General features: G+C 45.0%; 1 protein-coding gene across 2 annotated transcripts; it reads left to right on the forward strand.

The window, feature by feature from the left end:
• Positions 1-7,233: 7,233 nt before the first annotated feature.
• Positions 7,234-23,759, forward strand: SNTA1 (syntrophin alpha 1). 2 transcript variants are annotated; one of them, XM_074212167.1, is made up of 8 exons: positions 7,234-7,577; positions 9,940-10,125; positions 15,763-15,946; positions 18,137-18,347; positions 18,532-18,662; positions 19,621-19,817; positions 19,999-20,186; positions 22,998-23,759. In XM_074212167.1, the coding sequence occupies exons 1-8, from the start codon at positions 7,256-7,258 to the stop codon at positions 23,088-23,090; spliced, it is 1,512 nt and encodes a 503-aa protein (XP_074068268.1). In that variant the 5' UTR covers positions 7,234-7,255; the 3' UTR covers positions 23,091-23,759. The 2 variants fall into 2 exon arrangements, with proteins under 2 accessions (XP_074068268.1, XP_074068269.1); XM_074212168.1 differs by having other exon boundaries at positions 19,999-20,178.
• Positions 23,760-24,808: the final 1,049 nt, after the last annotated feature.

A 24,808-nucleotide genomic window follows, 5' to 3' on the forward strand; every position in this document is an offset into this window, starting at 1 on the left:
GAGAGGATAAAGAAAAATAGAACCAAAGTATTATAATCAGATGAATTCAGAATTGATTGGATAGCCAGTTGGATCTTAATGTGGCAGGTTGTCTCTGGTGAAATACTTCAGAGATCTTTGCTTGTCTCTTTGCTGTTTAATACTTTTATCAATGACTTGGATTAGGGGATAGATGGTATATATTCATCAAATTTGTAGATGACACAAAGCTGAGAGGACAGCTACACTGGATAACAGAGTCCAGATCCAAAAGAATTTTGATAGGCTAGAGCATGAATGGAATAGTGAGGATAAATATAAGATCTTGCCTTGGGCACAAAAAAATCAATTTTACAATGTAAAATCTGATAGCAATGATTAGAAAGTGATTGTTCTGAAAAAAGGATCTGAGGATTTTAATGGACTACAAACTCAAAATGAGTCAGTAATGCAACAGATCATCAAAAAGCTAATATGATTTTTAGTTGATTAAAGAGGTGTTTAGCTTCTAGGATTAGGAAGCTATTCTGGTTAAAGATGGTCTCGGATAAATCAGTGCTATCAGAGAAGAACAACCAGGATGGTGAAAGACTGTGGGAATCACAAAATTTATGGAGAGCTCTTGAAGGAAATAGACTTATTTAATATGGAAAGAGAAGCCTTATAGCAAGGGGAAGGGGAGATTTGGGGTAGAACTGGGCTATCCAGAGGGAGGACTTAGATTTATGCTGCTAACCCCACGGGACCAAACCAAGGACTGAAAATGGGTTAAAGTTAAAAGAGGCAAAATTTGGCCTTGATATTAGGAAAGACTTCCTAACAATTAGAGCTTTTCCATACTAATGTCCTGCCTACCCTGGGAGATGGTGGGCTTTCCCTCCTTAGAGGTCATAAAGCAGAGGATAGATGACCATTTTTCAGGTATGTCATTGGAGGGATTTCTTGAGTTTATTTCTGGACTAGATGGCCTTGGGTCTAAATCCCTTTTAACTCAATATCTGTGATTCTGTGAGCTTCTTGCAGACCTTGCCTTCTTTCCATTTATGAATGAGCTCCTCCTCCAAGAAAATCTGCTTCTGTTTTGGGTTGGGGGGAAGAGAGGCATCCTCTCCTAAAGTGGAGGACTTCAGAGGCAAGTTTTTTCCAAAGGCTGATTGTTCTCATGTCTACAGTCACCACATAGAAAAGGGAGAGAGGGAGCTCTCATTTATTCATAGCTAAACTCTAGCCCCATCTTGGGTCCTGACGTACTTCTCCACACTTGAGAATTGTTCCTTGTTGCTAAGCAATAAACCATTCCAGGTACCACCAACTTAGACCATTCATTATCTATTATGATTCTCTGCCCTGATCCATTAGGCAAGTGAACAAATCAGATAGAAACCCCCATCATCATAGAGAATCATGGTGATTTTGGGCCAGGCATTTTTCAGAGTCTTCTTGGATGTTGGCTGGTGTGGAGTCTACACACATGTTTGCTATGTGCATATTTGTAGTCCAGACATTTGCTCCACCAGAATATGTTGTCTTGTATTACTGGCATGGGGCAGGCCTAGTACTGGTGATTCTGACTGGTCCTTTTCTAGTTGTGGTTTTAAGTCTTATAGCTGAGTTCTTTCTCTCTGTTCATGGACAAGAGAAGGAACATTTGCTGAACCTTTGACAATTAGGGAGAAAGAGAGAAAAACACAATAAACCATATTTATTTTAAGCTAGACTTCTTAACTTCTTTTGGTATCATAGATCCCTTTGGCAAGCTGATGGAGCTTACATATAGACCCCTTTTCAGAAAAATATTTTGAAATAATTATGTTTCAATTAGAGGCAAGTGAAAATAAAGATGTGATTTTTTTCCCCATCCAAGTTAATGGAACCCTTCAAATCTTAGTTGTGGATCCCTGATTAGTAGTTAAGATTTTTAAAATTCCCTAATTTAAAGAGTTGTTGATGTCCTTTAGTTTTCATATGGAAATGGGTAGATGCTGGATTTGAAGGGCACATTTGCTTGGTTAGAGAGAAGCTGGTCTTTTTGAAGTACTCCATTCTTGCTAAGAGTAGAAATCCTGGAAATTGGAAAATTCATTGGAATCAAAGTGTCCATTAGGGCAAGGACAGGGGCTGAATGTCAGTGAGAGCTGTTCTATTCCTCTGGGAGCTGGGGTCCTAGGGCTGGGCAGTCCTACTTAATAGAAAAGAAATCTAGGCTTGCCCATTTCAATCTTTTTCTAATCCACAAGACTCCTTGAATAAGATACACAATGACACAAGCAGACACATAGCCACATACACATTCTAGAATTTACAGGCAATCACAGACACCACTGCTTACACATTCACACACACACACACACACAAACATACACACACACACAGACACACACACACACACACAGACACACACACAAAGTGAAGCATATTCCCACATATCCTTTTATACACACGCTTACTAACTCTGGCAGCCCTGCTCTGTGTCTCTGGCATAGCCCCTTTCAGCCTACTATTTCCAGGAGGTCCTCTCACTTTTCTTCTCTGCTTTGCTAATAGAAAGACAATGGTTCTTCAGGGAAAGAAGGGGTTCTAAGGTTGTACTTGGTGTCCAGACTCTCATTAAGTCCTTTCCTTGTGGGAACGTGGAGAGACTTTTAAGAACCCAGTTCTTGAGTTTGGGGCCTGGGAAAATGGTTGGATTGGCTGCTGGAGAGGCAGTGACTTTGGCCAGAAAGCAAAAGGGGAGGGGAGTGTAAGTCCTGGTCCTCGACCCACCTCCTTTAGGCCTCATTCCACTGATTCATCCCCAACCCCAACCCCAACCCCTCCTGTAACAATCATTTCCATTTGGGCACTGTTCAGGCAAGTGAGAGAGGCCTTGAGCTCTAATCCCTCCTTTCTCAGTTCAGAGTAATCTCCATTGTACCAAAGTGACTCACATGTACCCAAGGGACCCAGTACAGGTGACCATGACAGCTGGCACCAAAAGCACATTAATCCTTCACTTAACTCAGGTCAGACTTTGTTGACTTATGGTGATCAAAGCCAGGTCATCAGGACAGTCTCTAAATTTGGGGTCTGCCTATCTGTAGAAATGGGAGGAGCTGGTATCATCCCCACAGGCCTGCCCTTAAATGTTGGTCCCCTTCTATAAGGCCTGAAGATTCCCACCTTGGATTCTTCTCTAAAAAGGTACTATTGTTGTCTCCAGAATATACCCCTCTAATATATATATAGGAAGGGTGTCTTCTAGCTTTCTCCATATCATTACAGCTGCTCAAATGTTTAAGTCTCCATTTGGGCTTGGACAAGCCCTGTCTGAGCAGCCTCAGAGATCAGTGGCCACCTGTCACAGTAGCCTCTGGATTCCTACTAAGCTGAGCCAGCTTTTAAAAAATGAATGCCAAAGGCCCTTCCAGGGGCAGGGAGCTCACACACAAGAGAATTAAGATATAGACTGGGATAATTATAAAACAGATTACAAAGCAATAAACCCTGTGATAACAAGAATATAAAATGTGATGAGATCAGGTGAGGTAGAAATGACTTTCAGCCAGGGGCATCAAAGGATGCTTTAGGGAGAAGGGTAGGAATTCAACAGGTGGAGAGGGAGGAGGATGAACAAAGATAGAGAGGAAAGGATGAGACATGTACAAAGTATAGTGAGTCATGTAGTTTGACTCTAATGTAGAATGAATGGAGGTCAGTGGAAAATGAGACCGACAAATATGGGGGTGGGTGATTGAATGCAAAGATAAGAGGCTTGGACTTTATTCAGTAAGCAATGGGGTACATGCTGAATGGATTTGACCAGAGAAACAATGTGAATGACAACTGTGCATAAGGACAAAAAGGCTAGAATTAAAAAGAGTTAGACTGGACTAGGGGCCACTTAGTCCAACCTCATTTCACAGATAAGGTAACTGAGGATTAGAGAAGTTAATCACTTGGGATATGGGATTTGAACTCAAATCTTCTGTCTCTAGGATCAACATGCTTTTTTGTTATCTCATGCTGTCTAAGCAAAGGAGAAGAGTGAACTTGACTCTGGAAAATCCGGATTCAATCCTAGGCCTGCTCTTCACTATTCTACTTACTGTGATATTCCATTAATTAGATAAAGCATTCATTTAGTTATATGTGGGCCAGGCTCTCTGTCCTCTGCTTACTACTTGCCCTCAAGGATCTTATATTCTAATAGAAGATCACATATAAAAGGATCAGGGGAAAAAGTGGATACATGCTTGGGAGCATGACATGGCACAGCCTAGGAAATGGAGCAGCAAGATAAAGGCAAAAGCAGAGAGATTTGGGGGTTGTGGGGGAGGGAAAATATGGGTTCTAACAGGTTACTAGTGAAGATAAAGTGGACGTGATGGCCTCAGGAGAGGGTGCATGAATCCATCCATCATCCATCCATAGATGGATCTGAGACAGCACATTAGAATGCATGCTCCATTAGAAAGTATTGCATAAGGGCAGCTAGGTGGCGCAGTGGATAGAGCACTCGCCCTGGAGTCAGGAGGACCTGAGTTCAAATATGGTCTCAGAAACCTAATAAATGTCTGCTGTGACCTTGGGCAAGCCACTTAAACCCCATTGCCTTAAATAAAAAAAAAAATTTAGAGTATTGTATTTTTCTTATGGACAATGACACTTTTTGCCTTTCCTTGTATATTTCTTTAGCACTATGCTTAACATATAAATACTCCAAAAAGTGCTTGTTGACTGGCAGATTTTGGGCAGGTCCCAATATCTTTGAGCCTCAGTTTCCTCATATTAAACAAGGGAGATTGGACTAAATCATATCTCTGAAGATCTTTCTAGCTCTTCATTTACTCATTCAATAAACAAGTTCATGTCTACTATGTCTCAGATACTCTGTGGATGAAATGCTGGGGATTCAAAAAGAGGCAAAAGACAGTCCTGGCTCTCAGGGAATTCACAATCTAATGGCGGAATCAGCCTCTAAACAAATATATATGGTATATACATATATAAATAGGACATAATGAACAGAATGAAGGCTTCCTGTAGAGTATGGAATTTTAATCAGGACTTAAAAGAAATCAGGAAAGTAAGTAGAAGAGTGAAGGAGGGAGAACATTTCAGGCATGGGGGACGAATCAGAGATATAGGGCCTTGTTTGTGGAACAATTAGGAGACTAGTGTCTCTGGACCAAAGAGTACAAGACAGGAATTAAGGTTTAAGACTGGAAAATTAGGAGGGACCTAGGTGATAAAGGACTTTGAATGTCAAACACATTATTTTCCCTGTGATCCTTCAGGGAATAGGGAGCTGGTAGAGTTTATTGAGTAGGGAGATAGGATGGTCTTTCCTTCATTTTAGGAAAATCACTTTAGTGAATAGAGGATGGATTGAAAGTCTTGAGGCAGGCAGATCCACCAGAAAGCTATTGTAATAGGCCAGACATGAGATGATGAGGGCCTGCGCTAAAGTGGAGACAGTAGAGAAAAGGGGACTAACTCAAGAGATGTGGCAAAGTGAACTCGAGGGACCTTGGCAATAGCATGGATATGGGAAGAGGGAGGGAGACATAGTAAGTAGTGCAGTTAGGTTGTGAACTTGAGGGACTAGGTAACTGATACTGCCCTCTATAGTATAGGGAAGATAGGGGGAAGGTAAGGTTTAGAGGGAGTTTTGTTTTGGACATATTGAATATAAGATATCTACTGGATATTATTTGAAATGAAAGTTAGTTGAACATCTTTGATTCTAAATTTCCTGGGGCTATCTGCCCATATACAGGATATTAGTATAGAAAAGAGATTGTAACAAGGGCAGAAGCTCTGGGTGGAAAGGATGATGCTCCTGTCTTGAAATCTTTCCAGCAAGAGATGGTTTAACCTTTGACTGGGAAAACTATTGCCCTTGATGGCAGGAAGGAAAGTCTAACATCTCAAAGGACTAGGTGGGAAGTGATAATAATAGAAGATGCCAGGGAGACCTCCAGTTAAAACAATGGACCAGCCACCCTTTCTCCCAATAAGGATTGTCAAGCCTGTTGATGCCACATAAAACTTTGACCAATGACTTAATCAGATCACCCCCACCCAGTCCTGAGAGCAAAGCCCATCTGCTCAGTGATCCTGTTATATCCATCTCACCTGCAACTTTCATAACCTTGGATAAGTCACTTAATTTGTGTGTCTCAGTTTTCTTATTGATAAAATGAAGGAACTGGATTAGATGACCTCTTTAAGATAACTTCCAATTCAAAATCTATGATTCTATCTTTCTTTGAAGCCCTATTGTCCAGGGCAGAGATGTCAAACACTTGGAGGCAGACAACACATTCCTTAGTGGCCAGAACTAGATTAAAATGTAAATGGGGAAATTTTATAGAAACTTTAAAATGCAATAAAATATAGATATATTTTATTTTTTTGATATCTTATATTTAAAAACTAGTCAATATGTATCCCTGAGGGAGTCCTCATGTCTGGATTAGCACCTCTTATTTCTGAGTTTGACAAGTCTAAGGGCTCTCAGACCTGCTAACTCTTGGGTTCAACCTTCTTTTGCTGAATCCAACTCTCTCACGATGTCAGTCAAAAATCTAGGCCACCAACCTTCCTCCAGAGGGCCCGGTCTATATGGGACTGATGAAGGTCAAGATGGAAAGAGCCTGAATTTGAAATTAAAAAAAAAGAGAACAGAGAATTCTGGGCATGGGGTAAAGCCTGGGAGAAGGGAGAGTGAAGTTGGAAGCAACCTTGATAGATTCCCTAAGGCGTAGCAAGTAGGTCAGTTTGACTGAAAAGGCTGCATTTTGGAGGTGAGAGAATGGAATAATCCATCTAAAAAAGCTAAATTGGAGTCAGGTAGAGAAGGGCTTGAGGAGTTTTAGGGGAATTTCTATTTTATCCTAGAGGTCATAGGGAGACAGCAAGACTTGAGACGGGATAGTCGTTGGCGTCCGCCCTCCTGTTCTGTCCTTAACTCCTTGACCTTGGTCAAGATCGTCTCCCTCTGTGCCCTCAGTCTCTTGCTGTGTAGGGCCAGCAGCAGGCGGGGGGAGGCCGTCCCCGGGTGGGCTCTCCTTCGGGCAGTGTCCTTCTTCCCCGGGGGCATCCGAGCGTTTCCTCCAGCGCCGCCACGCAGCCGGGAGAACCCGCCCCGTCCAGGCCCGGGGTCTGCGCCCGGGATCGGTCCCGGGGAGAGAGCGGGGCGGGGGGCGGGGAGCCGCGGGGCGGGGCGGGGCGGGGCGGGGGCCGGAGCGGGCCCGCTGGCCGCTGCCTGCTCTCCGGCTCCCGGGCTCCGAAGATGGCGGCGGGCAGGCGCTCCCCGAAGAGCGGGCTGCTGGAGCTGCGCGCCCCGAGCGGCGCGGGGCCCGGGCCCTGGCTGCGGGTCCTGGTCAGCCTGGCGGCCGACGTGGTGGCGGTGAGCGCCGCGCCGGCCGGCGACCAGCCGGAGCCGGGCCCGGGGCCGGCCTCGGAGCCCGCGCCCGCGTCCTTGCCCCGGCTCAACGGCGCGGATCCCGGGGCGCCCGCAGCCCCCGGGGCGCCCCCAGCGCCGCCGCCGGCCCAGAAGCGGACGGTGCGCGTGGTGAAGCAGGAGGCGGGCGGGCTGGGCATCAGCATCAAAGGTAGCGGCCCCGGGGGCGCGGGCGGGGGGCGCGGGGAGGCCAGGACCCCTGCGGCGAGGGCGCCCTGGGGCGTTGCCCAGGACCCCCTCCGGACCGCCGGGGCCCCCGGGGCGGGCGCGGCACTGGCGGGAGGGGCCGGCTCTGGAAGCGGCTCAGGCCCTTGACCGCAAGTTCGTGTCCAGTTCCCTCCCTCTCCAAACTTCAGGGGACCGCGGGGCCGGCAGGCCGGGCCGGGGGGCAGGGCCCTCCCGAGGACAGCTGCTAGGAGCCTGGTTCTGATGGTCACTCCGGGGCTTCCTAGTCCGAGTTTCTGGGAGCTCCGTGGAACCCCACCCCCAGAGCCACTACCTGTCCCCCATGAGCTCAACTCTCCTGCCCAGCCTGTCGGCCCTGTCTAGAAGTGCCCTCTGCTGTGCTGGTTCTCTGAGCCTGATCCCCCGTACATAATCCCTCCTTGACCCCCCCCCCCCCACCTTTGTGTCATAGTGATGCTCGGCTTATATTAGTTTTTGTGAGTCTTCAAAGCTTACAAAGCCTTTACATATAGACTCTCACTGGAATCTTAAAGCCACTCTGGAAATAGGGACTATTTTGCATTTATAGCAACCTCTGCGAAGTTAAATGACTTTCAGAAAGTATCAGAGGTAGGATTGGAACCAGGGCTCCCAGCTGGAAAATCAGCTCTGCTGCCATCTCCCTGTCTTGTCCTTCAGCTTTCTATAAAGGTAAAGTCTGGCCTCTGGGCCGACTTCTCAGGACATTATAAGGAGGGGGGAATTTTATTCTATTACTGCCCACTTCATCTCCTCTAATCTCCTCCCTCCCATATTATCCCCACTTTCTTGTCTTTTTGTCTTTCTCCTACTTCTCTTTTCTCTAGGTTCTCTTTCCCCTGACTTCTTTCTCCCACCAGAGCTATGGGACTGCTCATGGGTCTAGACAGGGGAAACAATTCCAAAAGGTCTGAAGGCCCTTGTCCTGGGTCCCAGTGTCATACAAGGACATCTCAGGTCACAGATGGGTTTTGTGGCAGAGAATAGAGAAAATATTTCCAGGCCTCAGCAGTAAGAGTCATTAGAAGATAGAGTGAGAGTACTGTTGGGGGGGGGCAGCATCCCCTTTCCAAAGTGATATGTAAATGGCAAGATAGAATGTTCTCCTAGCCATCATAAGAGTATCAGATGCAGCAATAGAGAATGAAAAGAGGAAGATGACATAAGAAATTAATGTCAAAGAGACTAGGACCAAGAGTCCACAAGTCATTGTAAGAACCCCATAATACTCCTGTACTTCCTGTACCTTTGTGTACTGGGGGACGAGGTTGAAGAACAGAGGTGGCAGGATATGGGGAGGGCAGCCAAGCTGGGCTGAAGGTGAAGGAGCCAAGGATGGGAAAGCCTAGGAGAACAGAGGAGTGAGGGTGCCCTGGGGCATTGCCTAGGACTCCCTGCTTGACTGTTGGGGTCCCCAGTGTAGGTGAAGAATTGGAGGGAGGGTGACTTCTGTAGAAGCGGATCAGGCCCTTGAAAATCATGATCAGACCACATAGAGACAATCTTTTCCAGCTCACTTGAGCTTTCTAGGAAGGCCTTTAGGCCTCCTTCCTCCTCCACAGAATTGGCACTAAATCTTAACTGAGAGCAGAGCCCTGCACTTTCTAATGGAAAGGACCCCAAATCTATACTTCTCTCTTGAATGTTGGGGTTGAGTTCTTCTGTTTGCCTCATGGAAAGCCTTTCCTCCTGAACCTGGTTTGGAAATTTGGATGTTGAAGGATCACAATAGCCTCAACTAATGCTGTGCTCACTACTTATTTCCCTTCTCTTTGCTTTGGAGAATAGCTCATGAACTTGGAGCTCTCCCTTCAGCTCTGGCATCTGTTGGGAGGGATTCCTTCTACTGATACTCATGGTCCAAAAACTAAGGCTACTCTCCACCGCCTCAAACCACACACACCCTTTCCACTAAATAATTCTTTGAAATGTATTCTCTCAAGTTGTGATAAATTCCTTTTTCTTTCTAGGCTACAACCTGTTGATCCTTAAAATAGGAAAGAAGCTATTAAAACAACGTGTATTAGATCGGGGAGTTAGGAGACTTGGGATCTAGTTCCAGCTCTATCATTAATTGTGAGACCTTGGACTTCCCTCTCTGTAAAGGACCTTGGACTCTGAGGTCTCATCCAGTTGTAATGGTCTCTGGTTCCATTTTAAGATCCTTCTGCCTTCTCCTGTGCTTTTCCTAATATACTACTAGGAAGTATTTATTTAATGCCTGCCATTCCAATTACCTGACTGGTACCTGTTTCCTTATCTCCAGTGTATTCCTACATATATACATGTATGTGTGTATGTATCTTCAGGTGGTCGAGAAAACAAGATGCCCATTCTCATCTCCAAAATCTTTAAGGGACTGGCAGCTGATCAGACAGAGGCTCTGTTTGTGGGTGATGCCATCCTGTCAGTGAATGGTGGAGACTTGTCTACAGCCACTCATGATGAGGCGGTGCAGGTGCTCAAGAAAACTGGCAAGGAAGTGGTTCTAGAGGGTAAGCAGTGGGAGGACAGGGTTGGTAAAGGGAGGTTATATAGAAGAGGGACCTATTGCTCACTCCTAGATATTCCTTACTCTCTCCTCATCCAGGACCTGGAAAAGTTATCCTAGAATCTCAAGTTTTGAATTGGTTGCATTTGTTCTTGAAAAACCACATATTTTTCATATTTAAATGTTTACTTTCCATTTGTTTTTAGAACAGAGATTGGAGACCCTGATTGGGTTATGATCTCAGCTTTGCAACCAACTTTCTCTATGATGTTGGACAAGTCCTTTCTTCTCTATGAACCTCACTTTCCCTATCTGTAAAATAAAGAGATTGAATTCAGTGGTCCCTAAGACCCTTCCACTGGGACATTCTGTTATTCTAAGTCTTAGGGGATTGGAATTGCTTAGCAGGGCTTCTTTAATCCTAGGAATCAGTGTGAAGTGTAAATAGTGCCTCTGGGAGGAGCAGGCAGCTAGGCCCACTAGTCTTCCCACCTCTGTAAGAGCTGAGTAATGTTGTATGGCTTCAACATACCTCTCTCTCCTCTCTCCTAGTACTTACCTGTCATTTATGGGCAGGTAGAGCTAAGAACAGGTTTGTTCAACAGTACCCAAGGCTGACAACTGAGACAATATCCCCATTGGAAGCCTACAGCTTCCTACTTCTGTTGCCTCTGACTTTAGAAAACTAGTTTTCCATCAGTTGGCCAAACGAGTTAAGGTTTAATCTAAGGCCAATTGCAGTTCTCTTGGCTTTCCTTAGAGAAACTACAGCCCTAAGGAAAGTAGTACTATCTTTTTATTGGACAGGTAGAAGATCAAGTATCCTTAGGGTTCAGGTATGATGATGATAACAGAAATCCCAAGATAGAAAAAGACTTTGAAAATCCCTGACAGATAGAAAAAATGGCTGGTTGGGACTGGACCTGAAATTTTGGACATAACTTGGCCTTTCTGTTTCAAATCTGGAAGCTTCTAATCTGAACAATCTTAGAAAATCCTTCCTATGAGTTTCTTTTGGCTCCTCTCTCCTTGGGTTCCTTCCCATAGAATGTACTAGATTGAAAGCAAGCTAGGATGGACCTGCTAGGGTAAGGGGCCAGGGGAAATATGGGGAAGAAAGGGTACTGCCTGGTAGCCTGTTGACTCTGGTCTTGCTTTGGGCTAGTCATCCTTGTTCCATGATGTTGAAACTCTTGCTTAATATGGGGAGAGAGGGTGCACCTTGGATCCAGTACCACAGGCTTCAGGCCCACTCTCCCACCTCGCCTATCTCATACTCCCTGCTCTCCCTAGGCTCTTGCTGATCTCTTCCATCAGGGCAGGTTGCCAGGTGAGTCACCCTGTCCTGTGGCCCCCAGCTTTGACTCCCAGAATTTTCCAATGCCTGTTCTCAAAAGACAAGGGCAGATGGGAGGAGTGGGCAGTTTGGCACTCTATTCAGGCCTAGGAGGGTGTGGAATGCTCAGACTGCAGTGTATGCATAAATCTCTGAATCTAATATCCTTAGGCCAACAAGATGATGGGTCTGTGGTGTGAATGTGACATCCCATGAACAGTGAGAGGGTGTGTTTGTGTGTTTGTGTGTTTGTGTGTGTGTGTGTGTGTGTGTGTGTGTGTGTGTATCTCCACACTACTACACTGTAGTGTCAGGCCATGCCACTGTGAAGGAGTTTCAAAGTTCATGGTCTCCTCTGCTTAAACTAGTTCCCTTTGTTTAGTTAACTCTGCTGCTGGACCTGCTATATGAAAGGAACAGCGAGTGACTGCCTAATTGGATGGTAACCACCCAGTCTTGGGTCCAAAGAGAAAAGAAAGAGCTTTTGTCCAGAGAGCCCTGGGGGTGTGGAGGGTAGCAGACTTTGAGGAAGATACCATTCCATTTCGAGTACCAGGGAAGTACGAGGTCAGTTCCCAAAATATGGCAAATTCAGGAAATGCCTAGGTGAATGAGGCCATGGCTGGTGGTTTTAAAGCCAACATGTTGGATTGCTGCCAACATTCCTTAGCTGTAAATTAGCTGTAAATGTTCTGTGCCCTGAGACACCCCCACTGTGGTCCCACTAACCTTTAGGTAGTAGTTAGTTGAACACCCACAGAACATTTGGGAGAAGAGTGGCAAGGCTAAGATCTAGGAAAAGCATGTCTTAAGTTATGGTTGTTGCATTGTGGATAGAGCCTGGGCTCTGGACTCTGGCTCTATAGGAGTTCACACTTTTGGGAAGTGATCTTCTCCCCTCTCAAGCAGTCTTTCATCAGAAGCAGCCTTGAGCCTCAGGATGCTTCACTGACCTGAAATCTAAAGTATTTCTCAGCAAGTGCAAAAGTACACTGAATGCTAACTCAGACTAAACATACCTAAAGCCCCATACCTAAAAATGATAGAGATTTTTTTCTCCCAACTCTACCCCCCCCCATTCCTTATTGGAACTTTTGTCCTGTGAATGGGGTTTGAAATCAGTCTAGGCAAGACAGAGCCCTTTTGAGCACTGTGACTGATGTTTCTATGACCCTTTGGGCATCTAACATCACCAAGCATGGATCTGTGCTATTTTCTTGCCCCTTGAGACTTTGGAAAAAATCACTTAACCTCTCCAAACCTGTTTCCTCATCTGAAAACAAAGTGATTGGATTAGATGCTTTTCAAGGTCCCCCTTGGCTTTGACATTCTAGGATTCTGTTACTGCAAATCCCCCATTTTGGTCCCCTCTTAGATGAATTGAGCCTGGGTTATGCAAGTGTGAGCCAAGAGCTGCAAAGTCCCTTCCAAGAAAGCATGACTTGGCACCATAGGGAAAATAGAAAAGGGGGTGTTTTCCTACCTTTCCAATTTGGCTGCCTTCAAACCTTCCTTATTACTAGGTGCCTCTGTTGTAAACTGTTCTACCCCCTTGCCCTAGGGTACCTCCTAACCCTTGCCTGGTCTGGTTCTGCCTAGTCTTGAATTCTTTACATTCTTCATTTGTATTGTTGGAGTTTTTTTTAGAAAATTTGGGTTCTCTCTGCCAGTACCCTAATTCAGTCACTTAGGGGAGGAGGGGACACTTGCTATGAAGTTTAAACTGTCTAGTACTTAACATAGTGTGACCTGTGGGCATTCTGTGGAGTCAGAGATGTGGGAGAGTAAAAGACACAGACTTTGTACCTACTTCTCTTAACTCTCACAGTGAATTTGCAGAGGTCCACACTTCTGGTGATGACCTGAGCCTCCAGAAAGCATTCATTCCACACTTGACCTCAAACTCAGTCCAGGTTGGAAGACAGCAGCAAATGAAATAAAGAGGCAGAGCTGGGTCCAGGCCAAAACTCAAGATATTCCAACTTTGGACCCACAACCTGTCAATTTTGATCCTGCCTGAGAGATAAGCAAAGTGCAAGAGATGGTCCCTAGCTTGGCTCTGTCTTACATGGGTAGCTGAGACTCACAATACAGCCATAAGGCAGGGAGAGGTGTGCATTCAGTATTTGCTGTAGGCTGTGCTAGAGGAGGTAAGAAAATTAGAGAGATTGATATAGACCAAAGTAAGGGAGGCTTTTGATGAAAGTGGTTCTCAGATGGGCAGGTTTGTAAGGTACTTTATACCTTCTGGCATTTGGTACTCATTACTCTTGGATTAGGATGGCAGCTCCCTGATTTGGAAACTTGTGCCCCCAGAGACAGAAGGATGTTGAGACTGGCAGGAGGGTAAGAAAGTCTAGAGTTATGGGCTCACTCTGAGAGCATGCAAGAACTCTTTGGGAGGGTAAGTGTTTTCGTTGAGCCTAGGGTTAGCATCCTAAGGTTGGTTAGGGCTCTAAGTCTGCCCCTAAGGCAGAAATTCTTTAATTTGAATTTCACAGGCTCTGAGGTTAGTTTTTTTTATTGGGTGAGGGCTCATGACGATTTTATGGGATGATTTAGGATTGGATTGTCTCAATGCCCACTGGGCTGTACCATATGTGAACCAAAGGAGAAACCTTATCTATTCACCTCAAAGATTACTGAGTTCCTGAGGAAGCATTTGTTGGGAGTGACCAGGAATGGTATTGCTTGGCAGTAGGGTCAAAGTAGCGATAGGGTTATCCATCAGCCACGTTCACTAACTCTTAACATCATGTTTTCAAACTCTTACTACCATGAATCTTGAATCTTTAAGTGAGGACACTCCCAAGGAATCTCACCATCTTGGCTGTGGCAACAGAGATCTCAACTACAGCCCCTCCTGAGGGTGGACCCATCAGCTGCCCATGGGTCTCACACACTGCCAAGAATGATGACTCAGGCAGAAATGAGAGAGGGGAGGGATGCTCAGAGCCAAGTCTTTTTATAGCTAGGCATTCAGACCCAGGAGCATGTGTCCATGGGGTCTATGTGTGTGTAACCCAAGACCCCAGCTCTGGGCTGGTTGAAAGCCATTTATAGCATGTTCTGCTTGTCCTATACTATCAAGGCTGTGTGGGCCACAGAGGATTCCTATTGAGAAGGGATGATTTGTCTCAGGGTGGTTGCTTTCTATTTTCCTTTACTCCTTTAATTTTACCCAGTCAACATAATAACGTTGGGGTACCTCCTAAGGGCATAATATGAACTAAGTATTTTGAGAAAATGTCGATAAGATTTAGGCCTATTTCTTGCCATTAGCAGATTTATATACATAAGCTTTCCATGGCTTTGGGTTTCCCATTGTTGATGATATCCAGAGAATAGGCAAATGGGGCTCATAGCTTCTCTTTGGAACCTTCCCTTCCTGTTCATTGGTCCTACCAGATACTTTCTCCTATGAGTGACCAGAAGTCTGATCTATTAAGATGTTTATACACCAACCACAGGGATGAACCGGGAGGTCTGTAAGCCCAACAGAGAGGGTCCAAATGTTGTGAAGCACCACTTCTTCAGGACAACATTATTGTTTGTCCTCATTTCTCATCTAGAGATTTCTTTAATTGTAAAATGTCCAGTTGCTTCATTTTACAGATGGAAAAACTGAAGTCCAGCATAATTTACCCAAGGTTATATAGAAAGAGCAACAACATTAGAGTCTAACTGGGATTACCATTTGTTTGCTCACCTATAGCTTTGGGTTCCTCCTTCCTCCTGTTGAGGAGTTAACATTTTCTCCTTAAAACCAGTACATTTCTTTCTCTTAAAGCATAACTTTTTGCCTTAAAAAGAAACCCTGGTCTGGGTCTTAACTGTCAGATAAAGGGAAGGAACGATGGGGGAGGGAGTCTGCATCTCTCTGAGTGTTTGCAGATGTGTGTAAGAATGCATATGTTTCTATATCTGTCTATGTCTGTGTGTCTGTGAGTGTGTGACCCTTTAAGATCTTTGACCCAAACCCCTTCATTTTACATAGAACAAGTAGTTCCAGAAAAGGGAAGTGACTTGTCTGAGGTCACACAGCTAGTAAGCATTAGAGTTAGGAATAGAACTCAGGTCTCCTGGCCTCCAGCCCAGAGCTCTGTCCCTGGCTCTTTGTGTAAGATTGCATCCCAGTAGAGTTTTTACGCCCATGGGTGGTGCTTGAGGCTGGGCTGGGTCAAGCTGAGAGTGATTCTGCTGTAGTAAAACTTGGTGCTCCAGAAACTGAGTCCCCAGAGAAGGGGAAGCTCTATTTTGGTGCACTGGCTGAATGGGACTCCTTGTCACCATCTCCCCGGACAGTCAAGTACATGAAGGAGATCTCGCCATATTTCAAGAACTCTTCGTCAGGGGCTACTGTAAGCTGGGAGTCACCGGCTGCCTCTTCCCCGACCCTCTGTCCCCGGGACCTCAAGGAGGGGAAAAACGTTTCCTTGAAGATGGCATATGTCTCGAGAAGGTGTATCCCCCCTGATGCTGAGCGCAGGTGAGGATTGACCCCATGATGGAATCAAACCCTGAGCTCAGGAAAGGGTGGGCTCCAATGGGGTGTGAATGCTGAGTGTAGGTGAGGATGGGCCCCAGGAAAGATTGGATGGTTGTGGTGGGGAGTGGATGCTGAGTGCAGGTAAAGAGAGGCTCCAGGAGACTTGGAGCACAGAACCTGAGGCTGACATCGATGACAGTATGGATTACACTGGGGACTGAAGTTAGAGAAAAGAACCATCACTGGGTCTGGACTTCAGGATTATTAGATGGCTAGGGAGGTTCAAAGGGTGATGGGACCAGAAGATCTGACATTTCCCTGGTCCTGAGAAATTTTAGCCCAATGCAGCAGAAAATACTTTGATATGGATTCCAGTCTAAACTCTATCAAATAACTAGTGATGTGAACTTGAACAAGTTTAGTTCCCTCTCAGGCTTCAATTTCCTAGTTAGATCATCTTTAAATTCCTTCTAGCCCCTATGTTCTGTGACTCTAGGCCTTGGTCCTAAGCTGCTGTGTTAGCCTAGAAGGATGTCAGTAAATCAGTAGGTCAATAAACATTGTGTTTGGCATTGTGTTAAGAAAGACAAGGGGTGGTTAGGTGGTGCAGTGGATAAAGCACTGGCCCTGGAGTCAGGAGTACCTGGGTTCAAATCCGGTCTGAGACACTTAATAATTACCTAGCCATGTGGCCTTAGGCAAGCCACTTAACCCCATTGCCTTGAAAAACCTTAAAAAAAAACAGAAAGAAAGACAAAAAACTGATTCTGCCCTTGAGAAGCTCACAATCTAATGGAGCAGACAACATGTAAACAACTACATAAAAACAAGGTATATACAGGATAAACTGGAAATAAATAAGGGAATGTACTAGAGAGTTTGGGAAAGGGTTTCTGTAGAAGACTGGATATTATTAGCTGTTCTTGAAGAAAATATGGTGATGAAGAGGGAGCACATTCCAAATCTGGGGACTGCTAGAGTAAATTCCAGAGCCAAGAAATAGATTTCCTTGTTGGGGGGGCATACAGCCCAAGAACTCTGGGACAGTGGCAGTGACTTTGTGGTCTCTGTGGAGATCTAAGAGCTTTTCTGTCTGGTGTCTGAATCTTCTCTATAGCCTTAGGATGAAGTGTCTTCATAAGAAAGAGGGTTCTGAGGATAAGAGAGAAGACTTTAACCTTAGCCAGGGTCCTCCAGTGGCCCAGAAAGAAATCATAACCCTCTGATTGGCACCTGTGGGGCTCATCTTTTGCAGTACCATTGCCCATTTGACTTTAGTCTGTCTAAACAAGCCTGTGTCAGGATTCATGGGCTTCTTCAAGAATTGACATATTGTGCATGTGATCTTTCCTGTCTGAACCCAGAGACTCCTAGTCCCATTAGAAGCACAGTCTTTGCTCATTCTCTACTCTGCCCTACCCAGAGCCAGGTCCAGCCTAATTTCACAGACTAGAAAACAAGCAGGATCCAGGACTGTGAAGTGAGGGTTCAGTCCTCCTTATGTGAAGGGGTCTGTCCCCAGGATGGTCTTTTGGCTGTGGGAAGGAAAGAGGAGGCTTCTTTGAATTCTTCTAGGGAGACACAGGCAATTTTAGAGAAACCTGTGCCAGCCCACATAGGTACTAGAGCATGTTAGAGACAAGGGGCAGCTAGGTGGTACTATGGATAAAACTCTGGGCCTGGAGTCAGGAAGACCTGAGTTCAAATTCAATCCTAGACACTTACTAGCTATGTGACCTTGAGTAAATTATTTAATTTCAATTTGTCTTAGTTTCTCCTCTGTAAAATAGGGTTAATTATACCTCCCTCCCCTTGTGAAGATAAAATGAGATCAAATTTATGTAAATGAAATGTAAAATGTAAATTGCAAAATGAAGGGATTGGGCTAGATAGGCCAATCTATATTTATAAAAATGAGCTATTATGTCTGTACACCTGTGAAGGTAGGTGTGGTTCCCAAAGTGTGCCACACATAGTTGATATATATGATCTCAGGTATATGAGAGATAGTCTATATGTGTGACTGGTTTGTCATAGTTTATTCTGCATGTTGTCCATGTGTTTGTGGGGGTCATGGAGTGTGTTCGGCCATGTGATAATGTTCAACTTTCTTCAGTCTTGTAGAGGATGATAAGTGCCTGGGCTGCTGATCAGTGACCTGGCTGTCCTGAATAAACCTCTGTCCCATAGGTATTTGGAACTACGTTCCGCAGATGGTCGTGACATTCTCTTGCTGAGGGCCAAGGATGAGGCCGGTGCCCAGGCATGGTTGGCTGCCATCCAGGCAAACATCAGTGTCCTTGTACCCTGGGTCACTGATGAATTGCGGGCACTACTCACAGGTGCTGGAGGTGTTGCTGGGAGCAAGGAAATCAAGCAGATAGGCTGGCTGACTGAGCAGGTAGTCTGTATGAGGCTGGGGGGGGGGGGTTGGGGCTGGGGGCTGTTTCCTCCTGTCTCGGAAAGGACATTTCTGCTCCCCATATCCTTCATCCTGTTTCCTCTCCCCTTCCCCAACATCCCTGTTCTTTTCCTTTTGAATCCTAACTCCCAAGTCACCCTCTGCTCTTCCCTCTTTCCTTTAGCTCCCAGGTGGGGGGACAGAGCCTGTTGTGGCTGTGCTGACAGAGAAGGATCTTTTGTTCTATACCAATCTCCCGCAGAACCGAGATGCCCTCAACACACCAGTCCGCAGCTCTCCGCTTATAGCCACAAGGTACCTCATGTATCCAGGCTGGGGCCCTATCCCTGTCCTGTCTCCTGCTCTGCCCAGCTAAGCTTGGAGCTCCAATCAGTCAATCACTAGTAGGTCAATGACAATGCCAGTCACGTGCCAATCACAATGCCAGGCACTGTGTATACAAGGCAAAGATGAACCAGTTCTTGCCCTCAAGCAACTTAGATTCTGCTGGGGTAGACAACAAAAATACTGATAAGCATATACAAAATAAGTACATGTGAGATATAAAGTTAATTTTGGGCAGAGGGAGACAGGCATAATCAACTTTAGGGACTAGGAAAGGGTTGTTATTTAATCAGTTTTGAAAAAAATGAACCACAGGTGAGAGACAGGAATACCTTCCTAGGATGGATGATAGCCAGAGCAGAGGGACAGAGAGAGACATTTAATTTAGGGACAGAATGGAAATGGGGAGCTGGCCATTGTCACAAAGATTTGTTGTTTGTGATACTGTTGCTACAGACCAGAGAATAGGGACCCGAGTAAGGTCATCCAGGATTGTAGGAGGGGTAGAAAACACGGGGAGCAGCAGAGATAGCAAGTCCCTGACAAATGGGCATCTAAGAAGGAACATAGGCAGTGGTTATGCAAACAGAGCAGATGAAAGCAGGGTTGAATGAGTCTATTCAAGGGCCTCTCAAAAGAGACAGCATGGAGTAGTGGAAAGAGCTTACCTCAAAGCCAGAAAGATCTGGTTTCAAGTCCTGCTTTTGATCCTTCTATTTCCAGTATGACCTTGGACAAATCTCTTTACTTCCTTAGGCCTCAGTTTCCTTACCTGTAAAATGAAGGGATTGACTAGATTATGAGGGCTTTTCCAACTCTGGATCTCTGATCCTTTGGTAGGTGTAATGGACATAGAAGGACTCTGCAGAGCAGGCAGAATAGTAGGGAAAGGAGTATATATTAAGTTGCTTATCTTCATCCCTCTTAGGCTGGTCCATTCCGGCCCTTCTAAGGGCTCTGTTCTCTATGACTCAGAGCTATCCTTCGCATTACGCTCGGGGACCCATCAGGGTGTGGAGACACACCTGTTCAGTGTAGAGTCACCTCGGGAGTTGGCGACCTGGACACGCCTGCTGGTAGATGGGTGCCACAATTCTGCGGAGGCTGTTCAAGAGGTGTCTACAGGTCAGAACCTAAGAGGGTGCCCAGGGAGAGGGCTGTGTATTCTGGTGAGTCATTGGGTAGGCAACCTCTGGGATAGAGAACCCCAAGGACTGTGTCCTGGCTTTTGTCCTGGGCTGCAAGTTTGGGAGTTGTGTTTGAATTGGGCTCTGGAGTCTGTCTAAGTTTCATCTCCTCCCTTTAGCCTGTACGTGGAATGGACGGGCTTGTAACCTCTCTGTGCACATTGACAAGGGGTTCACCCTCTGGGCAGTGGAGCCCGGTGTGGCGAAGGCCCTCCTGTTGCAGGAGCCCTTTGAGAAGTTGCAGATGTCGTCTGATGATGGCTCCAGTCTGCTTTTCCTGGACTTTGGGGGCACTGAGGGCGAGATTGTGAGTGGCCTTTTCTTCCTGGGGTTTTCAGGGAGGGGGAGGACACTGAAGAGCTGGTGGACCAAGGGATTAAGGGGTGAAGATACTGAGACCAAAAGGGGTTGGTGTATGAATACTTGAGGTGACTTCTCCAAGGCCCAAGAGGTTCCTGCATCATCTTACTTGGAGCTCCCCTTTTCCCTCTTCAGTTCCTGTATCCTACTTAGAGGACTAGTAAAATTCTAACTCTGACAGGGGAGCCCTGAAGCATTGACAGCCTTATTAGCAGCATCAAAGAGGCACCTACTGTGTGGTGAGTTTGGGAACAGAAATAAATCAAATAAGGCTCAGGAGGACCTGAGTTAAAATCTGACTTTTTTTGTTGTTGTTGTTTAGTTGTTTCAGTTTTGTTCAATTCTTTGGTGACCCTAATTTTTTTTTGAGGATTTTCTTGGAAAAGAATCTGTAGGTTTGCCATTTCCTTTTCCAGCTCATTTTACAAATGAGGAAACTGAGGTAAACAGTGTTAAATGACTTGCCTAGGATCACATAGCTAGTAAGTTTCTGAGGATAGATTTAAACTCAGGAAAATCAGTCTTCTTGACTTCAGGGCTCAATACTCTATTCACTTACGTGTGTCATCTAGCTGCTTCACTCACTGTGTGACCTTGGGCAAAGCACTTAAATAAAGTATATACATCTGAAGGGAAATGACAGTGGAAAGAGTGCTTATATCACTTCCCTGGGAAAGGAACACATATATTTGTACTCTCTGTTTTAACTTCCTCATCTGCAAAAATGGTGCTGGTAAGTGGGGGAGGTTTGAATTTACTGGCCTCTAAGGTCCAGTCCAACTTCAAATCTATTATTATGTGATCCCTCTCTAAGCTCTTAGGGTAGGAGAAAAACAAGGAATATAGAGAAAACTGCAAAGTTAAGACTATATAAGAATGCAAGGAAGACTCAGAAAGTCAGGGTCTTAGAACCTCATATGAACTGGTTTGGTCAGACAATGCTCCCTGAAAGAGGTGGGAATTATGTAGACCTTGAAAAGCAGTAGGTCTTAGATGGGGAGCAGCAAGGGTAACAAATGATCAAATAATCAAAATATTAATGATCAAAAACCTGGGAAATAGGGATAAGTCTTTCTGGTTTCAGGGAATCTATGAGGAGACATCTAGCTTGAACAGAGAGGTTGTGTTAGAATGCTTCAGGTCAGAACTAAGCTTTAGGAAGATGACTTTGTAAGTTGTATGAAGGATGAATTAGAAGAGAATGGAGGGGGCGGCTAGGTGGCATAGTGGATAAAGCACTGGTCCTGGAGTCAGGAGTACCTGGGTTCAAATCCGGTCTCAGACACTTAATAATTACCTAGCTGTGTGGCCTTGGCCAAGCCACTTAACCCCATTTGCCTTGCAAAAAAAAAAAAAACAACCTAAAAAAAGACGAGAATGGAGGCAGTGAGACCATTTGGGAGATTGGTAAGACCAGCAGACCCAGCAAGATGATGTTGATGAGATAGATGGCAACTGTGAAAGAGAGAGGAATACAGGAGAAAGGTAGTGAGGAGGCAAAATTGGTGGAACTTAGATTATGGGTGATGAGGAAGGATGAAACGATTTTGAGTCTGTGTGACTGGAAAGGCAGTGAGTGACAACTGGGGTAGTTGAGAAGAGAGGAGCAGGTTTGGTTCTCAGGGCTTTCCCCTGGGCGCCAACAAACTCAGTTTTTAGGCATGTTGAGTTGGAGATGCTCCTCCTCTGCTCTGACCCAAGGTTTTACATCCAATTCTGAGCTCCAAATTTTAGAAATGGCATTGATAAGCTGGGACACATTCCAAGGAGAAAGTAACTGAGACAATATCATGAGGATCATTGAACAAATAATGTTTCTCCTAGGGGAGGAAAAACTTAGAGGAAATAGGATAGGTTCTTCAGAGACATCAGAAGGGTTGATTTTGGATTCTTAAGAAGAATTTGTTTTGCTTAGCTCCAGGGGGTAGAATTAGTAGCATTGGATAGAAGTTATAAGAAGACAAATTTCAGTTCAATATGGGGAAGAATTAAATTTCTTTAAAAAAATGAAAATTTTAAAAAAAATTTTAAACATTTAAAAAAATTTTGAGTTCCAAATTCTTTCCCTTCAGTCCCTCTCCCACCCATTGAGAAGGCAAGTGATATAGTACCCATTTTCCATGTGAAGTCAGGCAAAATATGTTTCCATATTAACTGTGTTGCAACTTTTAAAAAAAGATGTTTTATTTTTATATGACATTAATTTCTGAATATATCTTTCCTCTTTCCTTTACCCAAGAAACCATTCCTTGTAGCAAAGAATAAAAAAAGGAAAGAAAAAGTCATTCAACACATCATGCGTCTGATGGCAGATGGAGTATTCCATTCCTATCTCTCTACCTTTTCCACTCCATTCTAATCTTCTATTTATGCCAAGAAAGGGAGGGATGTGCATTTCTACCACTCATAATTATTTAACAACAGGACTGATTGGGGGCTAGTAGTGAACTCCTTAGCATAGGAAATGTTTGAGTAGAAACTGGATATTCTCCCATTTAGGGAGGCTGTGAAGGTGGGAAGATCCCTTTGAATGCTTTTTTAGATTTGACTTTCTCCCTCTGTGGGATATCTCTGCTCTTGTAGAATGTATTATCTTAGAAATTGTCTATTGACCATATCTTTTGTGCCATCACTGCTATTGGGGACTGGTAGGGGTAAGGGTGTGTGTATGTGTGGGGGGCTCCTTGATGCAGGACTGGAAGACCTCAGGGAGGTGATGGCAGCTTTGCTCTGATTCAGGTTTCTTTGGTCCCTACAGCAACTGGACCTTCATTCCTGTCCCAAAACCATCGTTTTCATCATCCACTCCTTCCTTTCTGCCAAAGTCACCCGCCTGGGGCTGCTGGCCTAAGGGCCCCAGGGTAGGAGCTTAGGGGCCACAAAGTCCGGGAAAAGAGGCCCACACAACTCAATGACCAACAGAAAGCAGGAAGAGGAGAGCAGAGTGACAAGAGAACAGAGCCAGGCTATCAAGTGGTGCTGGGCGGGGTTACCAGAAACCACTCTCTGATGAGGGCTTACAGGGGGTGACCTCCTGAGACACAGTGACCCTGTGAAGGAGCAGCTCACCCCGAAGCTGTTCCCATACCAGTGCCTTGTAGAGTGATATTTTGTGTACAAATATGCCGTTCCCTATTTGATACTTTTGTGGCCAGGGCCAAGGTTGAGCCAGAAGAATGGGAAGACAAGGAGGTCTGCTTCCAGCTTCAGGGAAGAGAGAGCCCCTGGGAACAGGTTGGCATTAAGAATAACCAGGTCACATCAACACAAGCAGTGAGCCATGCCTCAGTCTGACTCAATTCATCCTTGGGAGTCATGGCTCTTTTTAACAGATGCAAAGAAGCTCCCATGTCCAGTTGAGGCCCTTGGGCTTCTTCCATATGTGTGTCTTCCTGAGGCAAGGAGAAGGAGGGAAACACTTCCTATTTTCTCAGCTCAAATTCCACTGTGGAATATTTTCATTCTCTTTTGTGTTCTCTTTTTTTGCATTCTTTTGGTGAAATAAACAGCCCAACTTCAACTTCACTGTGGTCCAGCTTTTTGTTGTTTCTGTCACAGTCTTTTCTCCTTTCTCTGTCCTTAGACTATCAGGGGACACTTGGGAGTCTGTCCTTAATTCTGCTACACTGACTGAGAGACCTTCCTTACAGCTCTCAGTCCATCTGGGTTGGGGTGTGAAGTGGGTGAAGCAGAGCTAGATCTGGGCCCTGCAATAGCTTCCCTTCTTCTTGTCCATGTGATCAATACTCCTGATCCAGGTCTACAGAAGCCTGGAGCCAACTGGTAACTTTGGGGATGGAATGGGAGGGAGAAAAGAATTTTCTCTGGAACCATATCTTCATCTGTAAAGTGAGTAAATTCAAGTAGATGACATCTAAGGTCCTTGTCAACTTTAAATCCTATGATTTAGAAGTAGGGGAATAAGAATCCCATCAGACCAAAAATCCAGGAACTTCACCTTCTCCTGGCCTTCATGGTGGTAGAAGAGACCTATCTTCACAGCTCAAGGAGTTGTGCTCTAGGCTGGTTCTGCTCTGGGAGATTATGTTCAATATTGGAACAAAATGAGAAACTTCTAAATCATTTGGCAGTTAGAAAAAGATTTACTTAGTCATAGCATTAAGGACATTCATCCTAATTTGGTTCATTTAAGAGAGGCTCCCCCACTTCCCCGGAACTGTCCATCATAGTCCACCAGTCAAACATCAGACTACACCTGAAGTTCTGGTGATTCTTTTGGATTCAGATGCTAGGAAGTAATATCAATAGCTTGACTCTTCATTAGTACCTTTAGCCAATCAAACTTAAAGATGATTTCCTTACTTTTAAAAGGAAAAAACCCTCCACCATTTTTCACTTGTTAGGGGAAAGAGAAGGGAGAAGTTAGGATAGTGCTCCCACCATAAAAGGAGAAAGTTACTCCCTTTCTTTCCCCTAAGAAAGTCAAGGTTAAGGATGAAGATGAAGGTAGGGAGTCTCTACTACTCACTACAAGCCCCAGTTTGTCCTTAGACCTAAAAGACTTATCCTTGTTTTCTGATTAGGAACTTTCCTAGTCAATGACTGCCT

This window comes from Macrotis lagotis, chromosome 1 (assembly GCF_037893015.1).
Source record: "Macrotis lagotis isolate mMagLag1 chromosome 1, bilby.v1.9.chrom.fasta, whole genome shotgun sequence".
Taxonomy (NCBI): domain Eukaryota; kingdom Metazoa; phylum Chordata; class Mammalia; order Peramelemorphia; family Peramelidae; genus Macrotis; species Macrotis lagotis.